The sequence below is a fragment of the Musa acuminata genome, chromosome BXJ1-4, assembly GCF_036884655.1.
Source record: "Musa acuminata AAA Group cultivar baxijiao chromosome BXJ1-4, Cavendish_Baxijiao_AAA, whole genome shotgun sequence".
Classification (NCBI taxonomy): Eukaryota; Viridiplantae; Streptophyta; class Magnoliopsida; order Zingiberales; family Musaceae; genus Musa; species Musa acuminata.
This window is the reverse complement of record NC_088330.1, coordinates 10961009-10972296: the sequence shown is the minus strand read 5'-3', so window position 1 is coordinate 10972296 and position 11288 is coordinate 10961009. Positions and strand designations below refer to the sequence as shown.

The 11288-nt window shown below is 35.9% G+C and overlaps 1 protein-coding gene across 1 annotated transcript; it reads right to left on the bottom strand.

The window, feature by feature from the left end:
* Nucleotides 1–305: 305 nt before the first annotated feature.
* LOC103981367 (DNA-directed RNA polymerase V subunit 7) lies at nt 306–2674 on the bottom strand. Its single transcript, XM_009398084.3, has 2 exons — nt 2542–2674; nt 306–1183 (listed from the first exon to the last, which is right to left on the bottom strand). The coding sequence occupies exon 2, from the start codon at nt 1172–1174 to the stop codon at nt 644–646; it is 531 nt and encodes a 176-aa protein (XP_009396359.1). The 5' UTR covers nt 1175–1183; nt 2542–2674; the 3' UTR covers nt 306–643.
* Between the last annotated feature and the right edge of the window lie 8614 nt (nt 2675–11288).

Sequence of the window (11288 nt, the reverse complement as noted above, 5' to 3'; positions counted from 1 at the left end):
CACCATAACAACCACTTGTGACCCTCAACGGTATCGTCGTCTACCACTATCATAACAATCAACTAAAAAATTTTAATTAGGACATAAAATATAAAAATGTATCTGAGAGATTAAAATTATATTTTTGATTATCATTTTTATATCCTACTGTCATGTGCTATATCTTCAGTCGTGAAATTAAATGTTTCACTTTTATAACTATAGAAATTCCAATATAAATTTTTTAAATTTAAAAATTAAAATATTAAATTAATCAAAATATAAAGAGATAATATATAATTAACCCAAAAATACCCACATGCCCCTTCGTTCTAAAACCCTATCATATCATACATATAAAGCACAAATGCATATGTTGCCAAAGTATCAAAATGTTGCCCTTCAAACAATAACAAAAAAATACAAAAAGATCAAAAGAAAAAAGGTTCACCCATATCTTCCAACTCCTAATTTAATGCATCTAACTTCCCCCATCATGGGTTAGCCAAATATTCACAACAATCACCATACAGCTCACAAGCAACGTTGGATCATGAAAACATAAATGCCATCCCACACGCCATACACAGATAGCAAATCGGAAGCTCTAACTCCATCCGATGCCCTTCTTCTTATCATACATGCAGCTTTCACTGCCACTGCTTCATAAAGACCCAAGGAAATCACCTGCCAGAGTTGCAAGAATTTGAAACTCTCTATCAGATTCCAACCACTTCAAACCGAGTACCTTGAACCTCACCATGGTGTCCTTTTCGAGCTTTGCGTGCTTATCATTCAAAAACATTGGGTTCTCCCCTCCAACGTATTTGTAATCCCTCATCATCTTCTCCGAAAGGAATATACTACTTATTGGCCCGGATTTCAGAAATATGCCTTGCTTCAGAATCTTGTCCACGGTCCCTACTAAAATCTCACCTTTAGCGGGTTTCTGGGTGATGCAGCTGAAAGTCACAGGGAAAAGAACATCTCCTGACAGCTCTCGAACCTTTCCTTCACCTATTGAATTCAAGGTAGTAACTGCAACATAGTACCCGTGCTCCTTCGATGCCTTTCTATTTGCTATGTCATCCATAAGACGCAAGATAATGGCTTTGTGGAGGAGGAGTCCATTTGCATCGAGTTGTTCAGGCAAAATTACCACATTCCATGCCATTTCTACCTCCAGGAAAACCATGTTTGTGATCTGTTAGAAACCAGAGAGAAAACTAGCAGTTTGATCTCACGAGAGTTGATTAAGAGACAAAAAACTTTCTTACAAACTCCATGCTCTTTTATCCAAAAGAGCTTCTCATTCCTCACTTCTCTCCACAATGCAGAATGTAAGTTTCACCATGACCATAATTTGAATGTGAAACTTCACGTATCAGAATTTTGGTTAATGGTTATCTACAACATGTTCCCAAGCACTTGTATTGAATAAAAAATATCTGTAAATTAGATGAAACTTGAAAGGCACAAGTATTTAAGCCTAAAAACGTTTCCTGCATGGCAATTAGCATATTATTAAGGTTCTATCAGATTGCATAATGCTTAAAGCTCATTTATGTGCCTAAGCATATATGGAAATGCAGATATCTTCCTTTTCTCTTGGTAACTAAAATACAGAAATGTAACGAAACAATATTGCAGGAACGCTCATCATAAGACCAACATGACATGACTGCTTTTACTATATCCTTTGCAGTTTAATCGCCAACCTTTCAAAGACCAGACAAGAACTTAGCAAAGCCACTAACTCCAGTTGTAGCATTCATCTGCTCAAGTAGGTCCTCAGAATAACAAAAAGAGAAAACTATTTACCAGGAATTGATGGTTAAAGAAAATTTTAACCTTCTCTCATAGAAATAAGGCTTACTAATGTACTACTACAATGAAATGCAGCATCTTCCTTCAGTAATCTCTTGGAATTTGATGATGTATAAACCTATAGAATTGCCTAAGACAAATTACCCAAGAACAACAAGTGCAGTAGCTCCATTGAACATTTCAACACCACGAAATTCTAATTCTAATATGATGTGCTGAAAATTGCCATTTGATTAACACATTGGCGTGAAATGATTGGATGTTAGACATGGCTACACTGTATAGAAGTGCCCTCGCATTCAATACGAAGAAAATAATCGCTCCTATAATTAGGATGTTCCCATGGCGATGGCTATAACTCAATGCCTCCTAAAATCCGCCAGCTTCGTCTCTTTAACCAACCACTTGATGGTTGTGATGCTCAAAATTAGACAGGGATCATATGCTTCGAGTCGAGGGTAGCACAAAGGGCGCATCTTGCGTATGACACACCAGCAAACAATATTGAAGGTGAAGAATGTGTGTGTGTGTGTGTGTCTAGGGCTAATCTTCAACATAAAATTGCCGATTCCCAAATCAGACAGCGACCGAACAAGGCACATCGAAGACCGACCGAGCAACCTAAAAATATTGGTGGCGAAACCAACGTCTCCCCAAACAATGTGATCTGAACACCGACTTGAATCAGAGAAAAGGGAAGAGGGCGGGGGAAGGGAAGGAGGAGGGAGGGCGTACCCTTAGAGGAAGAGCAGAAACGGCGATCGAGCCGACGGCCAAGGCGGAGGCGGCCGCAGAGAGAGAAGAATCCGCTCCGGCTAAGTCGGGTTTCGTCCCCTCCTCGGTTGCCACACTCAAAACAAGATCTTTAAGTCACGACTGAACCCACGACCCGAGGGCAACCGTTCACTTATGTCCCATCTCATATCTCAACCGTTCATTTTGCGCATTGGAACAGCCAAAACTGTACGATCAGATTTACGCTATTTAATTCCCGTCAATATTATTTTGAAGATATTTTGTTTTAATGTCTTCAATATAACAGTGATGTCGACCAGTCTATTTGATAGATTTTTTTTTAATTATATAGTCTCTGATACAAGAAATATTCACTTGTAGATCAATCACATCACTAGTTAAAGGTAAAAGTTCAATTGAGTAAATCTAGGAGTAATTACATATTATTTTTATAATTAATTATCTTTAGTATTTCGATTTATATATTTTTAATAGTTACATTAAGATATTTATATTTATAATTAAAAAAAATATTTTTTGAAGTTAGGAAAAATGAATTAGTTCTCTCTCTTTATTTTTGTTTTATCGAGTCACCCGATTTATTAATTTGGGCACTAGAAAAATCTTTTTCGATATTGGATTTTTTATAGAATGATGATCATTAATCCATAAATCTATCATGTCAATAATAATTAAAAAAATAAAATATTTTTTGAAGTTAGGGATAGTGAATTAATTCTCTTTCTTTATTTTTATCTTATCGAGTCACTCGATTTATTAACTTGGGCACTAGAAATATCCCTTTCGATATTGGATTTTTTATAAAATGATGATCATTAACATCATGTTGGAAAGTCTCGGCAGTCAAAAGATAACATTAGTATCTCCTCATGCGAGCCGATCCTAACTAGGTCGATGCATCGTCCTATTCAAAGGTGATCACCGATAAAGGGAGATACCAAAATCATTTTCTTTCTCCATACTGCTTTCTGTTCCATGGAAACTTGGGAGCCTCTTGGCTCTTTGCTTCTCTACCACTCTCAAGTTGTCTTTGGTAAGATCATTTTTCAGCCAAGTTTTAGGCAGTGATAATATAAGCCAATTATATACATAATGAGCAGAAGTAATAGTCCACGAAAACACATCAAACTGCATAAGTCTTGAACTCCTAATAGCAAATGTATATAAAAATTACTAAGCTGGTAGCAGTGTTGGGTTGACTATATGAGAAGCTATACATATACATGAAGACAAGAGATGGACTCCATTTGAAGCTTGACATTTCAGAGAATGATACAAGTGTTAGTCCTGTCAGATATGTAGCTCAGATCAAGAATGAAAGATAAAGCAGTGTTTGCCCTTTCATAGGTCAAACTTGAGCATAATTTGTATCAAAATAAATTAGTTTATTCCCACAACTCTACATATTTGCAGCATTTTCATGTACTGTTAGTGTAAATCAGGGCACAAGTAGGATTCAATTTGACCAATTTCTTTAGAATCTGATTCATATGTCCAAAAACTCTGTTCCAGCTTTATTAAGACAGCAGTGCCTGTCATGGATCATTCACATCTTCCTCATTTGTGATGCCTTAAAAGAACTTGGAAGCATGAATCATTGATAGTGCTTACCTTCTCTCACTGTATTGGAGATGCTTGGAGTCAATACTCACCAGCATAAGAAAGTGCACCTTCAACGTTCTTAGCTGTGGAATACTTGAAAATTTTCTACTCAAAACAAGTGATATATTTCATCCTAACCTAAATATTGTTGTATGATGTCTCAAGGCACTTGTGTATGGTATTCATAAATGAAAAGCTGAGTGAAATAACAGCAGGAGCAGATTTTTTTAGGATCAATGTCACACAAACTTATAAAACCAACAACTGAGTTGTTCATAAATCTAATATTTCATTCTTAAACCTGTTAAACAAGATGACAAATACCTCATATTATATTTGAGGCAATGTCTCATAAGAAAGAGAGAGGGGGGAGTGTTGTGTGTGTGTGTGTGTGTGTGTGTGTGAGAGAGAGAGAGAGAGAGAGAGAGAGAGAGGGAGAATATAAACAAGATACCAGATATCATGTTCTAGGATTGAAGTGTAATCAGCAAAATACAGGATACTCTTGACTAAGCGGCTAGATGCACTTCTCTGCAAAGGTGCAAAAATTTAGTTCATCACCAAACTTGTCATTCAGAAAAAGACGCTAAAAGTACTATTCTATTTATAGAGAAAAGATGAATGCAGATGGAAGTGCAATCTTCATCTGGACATTCACCATGGACAACAGCACAACTCTCACTTATGTACAGATTAAGTCCATTTTTTCCCAAAATACTTCAATATTACAAACGTGAAAGGTGGTTGTGACAATTATTCATGTTCATTAACTAGATTAATTCAATAAAAGTTCATAAGCAGCATCTTACGATATTGTCATCTGCAATGAGTTATTATGTGACGTCTAACAATTTCTAAAATCAGCTAAGGACTCACAGAGCAAGACTTGCAAGACATCAGTTAAAGGGGTCAGTTTGCATATTCTGTACATATTACATCTATTTCTTTGAATTTTTTTAACCAAAGAATTAAGCTATCAGGCTTTCCTTCATGGAAGCAGAGTCACAAAACCTAGTGTACATTGACTACCACCAAAAGTAAGACCAGAAAGTGCAGCTCCAGTTGCTATGCATTTATACTTGTACATACTCCAGTTATCAATGCCCAGTGTCAAAGAAAAGACTATGTCAACATAACATCTCTTTGAAAGGTGTAACTACTGATCTGTTGTGGTATAATAATGGTATGAAAATACAGTATCCTGATTGAATTATCCTAGTAATTACACTATCTGCAGCTAAAGTATCAAGCTTTATATCAACAAAAAGGTGGGCCTAGATTAAGCTTTATCATGTTCCAATAACAAGATACATGGACAACAAGAATGATAACGAGTATACTCTGACTATACAAATGAATTAAGTATCTTGAGTTTGCAGTAAGCATGTGCAGTACTTATCAGACAAGGAAGGAGCAGCTAAAATAATTAGCCAGACCAAGAGAAGAAGAGGTTCCACCTCAGCACTCAGACATCTTATAAGTAATCAAAAGCACTCAGATATTAGATTTTTTATAAAATGATGATCATTAACACCATGTTGGAAAGTCTCGACACTCAAAGATAACATTAGTTTCTCCTCATGCGAGCCGATCCTAACTATGTCGAGGCATCGTCCTATTCAAAGGTGATCACCATATAGGGAGATACCAAAATCATTTTCTTTCTCCATGCTTTCTGTTCCATGGAAACTTGGGAGTCTCTTGGCTCTTTGCTTCTCTACCACTCTCAAGTTGTATTTGGTAAGATCATTTTTCAGCCAAGTTTTAGGCAGTGATAATATAAGCCAATTATATACATAATGAGCAGAAGTAATAGTCCACGAAAACACATCAAACTGCATAAGTCTTGAACTCCTAATAGCAAATGTATATAAAAATTACTAAGCTGGTAGCAGTGTTGGGTTGACTATATGAGAAGCTATACATATACATGAAGACAAGAGATGGACTCCATTTGAAGCTTGACATTTCAGAGAAAGATACAAGTGTTAGTCCTGTCAGATATGTAGCTCAGATCAAGAATGAAAGATAAAGCAGTGTTTGCCCTTTCATAGGTCAAACTTGAGCATAATTTGTATCAAAATAAATTAGTTTATTCCCACAAGTCTACATATTTACAGCATTTTCATGTGCTGTTAGTGTAAATCAGGGCACAAGTAGGATTCAATTTGACCAATTTCTTTAGAATCTGATTCATATGTCCAAAAACTCTGTTCCAGCTTCATTAAGACAGCAGTGCCTGTCATGGATCATTCACATCTTCCTCATTTGTGATGCCTTAAAAGAACTTGGAAGCATGAATCATTGATAGTGCTTACCTTCTCTCACTGTATTGGTGATGCTTGGAGTCAATACTCACCAGCATAAGAAAGTGCACCTTCAACATTCTTAGCTGTGGAATACTTGAAAATTTTCTACTCAAAACAAGTGATATATTTCATCCTAACCTAAATATTGTTGTATGATGTCTCAAGGCACTTGTGTATAGTATTCATAAATGAAAAACTGAGTGAAATAACAGCAGGAGCAGATTTTTTTAGGATCAATGTCACACAAACTTATAAAACCAACAACTGAGTTGTTCATAAATCTAATATTTCATTCTTAAGCCTGTTAAACAAGATGACAAATACCTCATTGTATATTTGAGGCAATGTCTCATAAGAAAGAGAGAGGGGGGAGTGTTGTGTGTGTGTGTGTGAGAGAGAGAGAGAGAGAGAGGGAGAATATAAACAAGATACCAGATATCATGTTCTAGGATTGAAGTGTAATCAGCAAAATACAGGATACTCTTGACTAAGTGGCTAGATGCACTTCTCTGCAAAGGTGCAAAAATTTAGTTCATCACCGAACTTGTCATTCAGAAAAAGACGCTAAAAGTACTATTCTATTTATAGAGAAAAGATGAATGTAGATGGAAGTGCAATCTTCATCTGGACATTCACCATGGACAACAGCACAACTCTCACTTATGTACAGATTAAGTCCATTTTTTCCCAAAATACTTCAATAATACAAACGTGAAAGGTGGTTGTGACAATTATTCATGTTCATTAACTAGATTAATTCAATAAAAGTTCATAAGCAGCATCTTACGATATTGTCATCTGCAATGAGTTATTATGTGACGTCTAACAATTTCTAAAATCAGCTAAGGACTCACAGAGCAAGACTTGCAAGACATCAGTTAAAGGGGTCAGTTTGCATATTCTGTACATATTACATCTATTTCTTTGAATTTTTTTAACCAAAGAATTAAGCTATCAGGCTTTCCTTCATGGAAGCAGAGTCACAAAACCTAGTGTACATTGACTACCACCAAAAGTAAGACCAGAAAGTGCAGCTCCAGTTGCTATGCATTTATACTTGTACATACTCCAGTTATCAATGCCCAGTGTCAAAGAAAAGACTATGTCAACATAACATCTCTTTGAAAGGTGTAACTACTGATCTGTTGTGGTATAATAATGGTATGAAAATACAGTATCCTGATTGAATTATCCTAGTAATTACACTATCTGCAGCTAAAGTATCAAGCTTTATATCAACAAAAAGGTGGGCCTAGATTAAGCTTTATCATGTTCCAATAACAAGATACATGGACAACAAGAATGATAACGAGTATACTCTGACTATACAAATGAATTAAGTATCTTGAGTTTGCAGTAAGCATGTGCAGTACTTATCAGACAAGGAAGGAGCAGCTAAAATAATTAGCCAGACCAAGAGAAGAAGAGGTTCCACCTCAGCACTCAGACATCTTATAAGTAATCAAAAGCGTATTCAGAAAGAAGTAGGGAGAAAGAAAAACACATTGACTACCGAAAAAACCCCAGCCTTTTGGTTAGACCAACAACTCAAGGAAGAATCACACCGAAAAGAAATTTTTTACTCCAGGAACCAATTTAACTAATCGCTGGTATCAAATAAAAGAACCATGAACTTTCATATAAGTTTATTTTGCAACACTACAGTGAACTGGTTTGTACGGTTGCCCATGACCTGACTGATTGAAATGAGTAGAAGATGCAAACTACATATGCCTGATCAACCAACAGTCTCACCTTTATGCACTTCGAGTGGTCGTCTAAAGCTTCAAATTGTCTCAAAGACTCCTGAATGGCTGTGTTTATCAGCTATTCAATTCAAACAACAAGAAGAATAGACAATAGAACAATCAATTTTTGACAAATAGGAAAAAGATTTCACAGTTTTAACTTGTCAGACAAAAGGAATCACACAACCGAAATTTAAGAAGAGATCAGTATACAAAATTTGAATCCTCACATTCAAGAGAGGAATGATGATAACGAAGTGCATAATTGCAAAGCAATCCTCCTCCAATTAACTCAAAATTAGACAAGAATCGACTAAGACCATCAGAGTAAGAGAGGAAAAGTTCACATTGTCGCTACAAACTCTTGACCAACAGACCTTACAAGCTAACAAGATTCCCATTCCACCTATCAGCAATGTGAAAACGAACACAATCATAAACAAATCTGAAACTGGAATAATCTGATCCACAAAAACCGAATCCAATCATTTTGTTGAAAGTTAACAATGTCAGTGGAAACTCGCGCACTGATTCAGATTGCTTTCATTCATATTTTTCGATCTCTACAAAATTTTCGCATAAAAAGATTGAAATCGATACCCGAGAAGCAAAAGCCGAAGTAAAAAAACCCAACCTTGCCGCTCAACCCGATCGCTTCCCCTCGCTAAGTCGCCGCCGGGTGCGCCGCTTCCATGGCTGCAGCACCGAATCCTGGAACCTGGAAGGCGTTGCCATTGGCCTCCTCCTACTTTTCCGCTTCGTACCAGCTTCAACTCCGCCATCCAGCTCCTCCTTCCTCATCTCAATTCCTTCTTGCTTCCCTTCCTCCTCCCCAACTCCACTGCTCCCAATCCGTTCGATCTCCAGAGCTCCGTCTCCAAAGACTTCAATGACAGCCAACACCAAGAGATCGAGGCCTTCGCAACGACTCGACGAATCATTAGAAGGAGGTGAATTCAATGAAGGCGACAGGGAGGGAGGGGAATCGGAAATGGAGCTTAAAAGTGGGATCTTTGAGGCCCGAATTCTCATTTGGAATGGCTTCTTTTGGGATCGGAGCACGCCGGAATGACCGATGCAGCAAAAAGGTAAGATTCTGGAGACCCTAATCGAGTTGGGATTGGATGAGGAGATTGGAGAATGAAGTCGAAGGAGACGAAAGATCGATAGGAGGAAGGTGGAAAAAGGCTTCGTTCGTATATGGAAGCGTTGGTGTTTCTTTTTCTGAAAACAAGAAACCAAAAGTGTTTCCATTTGGCTTTATGTTAACCTTTTTGATAGCAGAAAAAACAAAAACAAATAATAAATAACTTTTTTGTTTCTGAAAACTATTATGAAAAGAGAAACAATCTGAACTTTTGGTGGTTTTTTTCCCTTCCGAAAATAAATATAAAAAAACGGAAACAAAAAAACAATGAGAAAGCATCATTTATTGTGTCCAAATCGATCATGATTGAATTGCTTTCTGCAGCATCTACAGTCCGAAAATGAGTTCTTCATCTCATGCAAGTTTTGTTTTTTGTTTTCTGGTCACAAAAACACAGCTTTTGGATTTCAAAATTGGCTTCAATCAATCCCCACAAGCTGGCAATGCACTGAAGTCACCCCTCAAGTTTGTTCTAACAAATGTAGCTCAGATTAAGGATCCTACTCTGTTAAATCTCTCCCTTTTTTTTCTACATATTTTTGATAGTATTTTCTGATGTGTTAATAATTGCCAAACCAAACCAAATCAAAATGATTTGTGCTTCAGCTAAACCTAAAGAAATACAGATAAAGATGTAGTAGATCAGGTCAATCAGAACAAGTCCAACCAAGCAGCAGCAGCAGCAGCATCTTCTCCAAATTCCACTTTTAAGGACATGCATTTTTTATCATATCAATTTTGAAGACTAGTCTATTGACTTGCAGTAGGAGATATAAATGATCATAATACAGTTCAAATGAGCCATTTTCACAGCATTTATTCCCCACCCATGAACCTGAGAATGGAGCTGTCCAACATTTAGGATTCATAAAATGACAAGTATCCAGTTTTCATTGGATAAAAAATTGAAAAATAAAAAAATGCAACTTGAGAATTTTTTTTATAGAAGTTCTGTTAAATAAGCATCAAAATTTATTCCCCAAAAAATTAAAGTAATATTTTAGCATAATTGAACATTTGCAATTAAAAAAAAAAAGGTGAAAATTTTCATATCAAACCTTAAATTGACTAAATCTTATTGTAATTGATGATATCAAACTTTTTTAACATCAAAATTTTTAACATTAATCTTCACGCAAGAGGTAGAGGATTAGCATCACATCGAGAAATCAAAGTATTAGACTTGAATCTAGACAATATACATCGAGAATTAAATCTTTTAATCATTTTTGTTTGATTGTAGGAATAAAATTTTTTTATCCTTTTATGAGTCTAAATGAATAGTTTTTAAAAATCGAACAGTGATTTAAGATTTTTTTTAATTTATTGATACATATTATTGCTTTCTATAATTCTATTTTGTTTTATTTTTAGGTATACGATCCGATTCTAATATTCACAGGTTTCGACACACGTGTCAAGGAGAGAGGGGTTTCGAACGGCAAGAACTGGTCAAAGTTTATTTTGACTCGATGGCCCCACAAAACCGACCTTCCCCGCGCGGGGCCGTCTTCTTTATAAAGGAGTTTTTTTTTCTTTTTTCAATTGAAATAGATTACACATTATTTTAATAAAAAATAAAGAGTTTATAAATAAATAAATAAATAATAAAATTCAAATTCAAATCTAAAATTTCATGATAAACTATCCAAATATTACAAACTAAACTATACATCTTCAACATCAAAAGTGTTATATTTTATCCCAAACAACAACATAAGAAGGAGGATCGTAAAATAAAAGAACAAGGTTGAGGTGGGTATTTATAGTTGAGCCGGTAGTCCCATTAGATTTGTTTATTCGACTCATCTACTTGACTAGTAACTAGAGAATGATGGTGGCTCCATATATGTGTCGATGAACTGGTAATCCATAAATGAACAAGTGAAATGTTTATGTACCTACTATTTACTTTGTTAA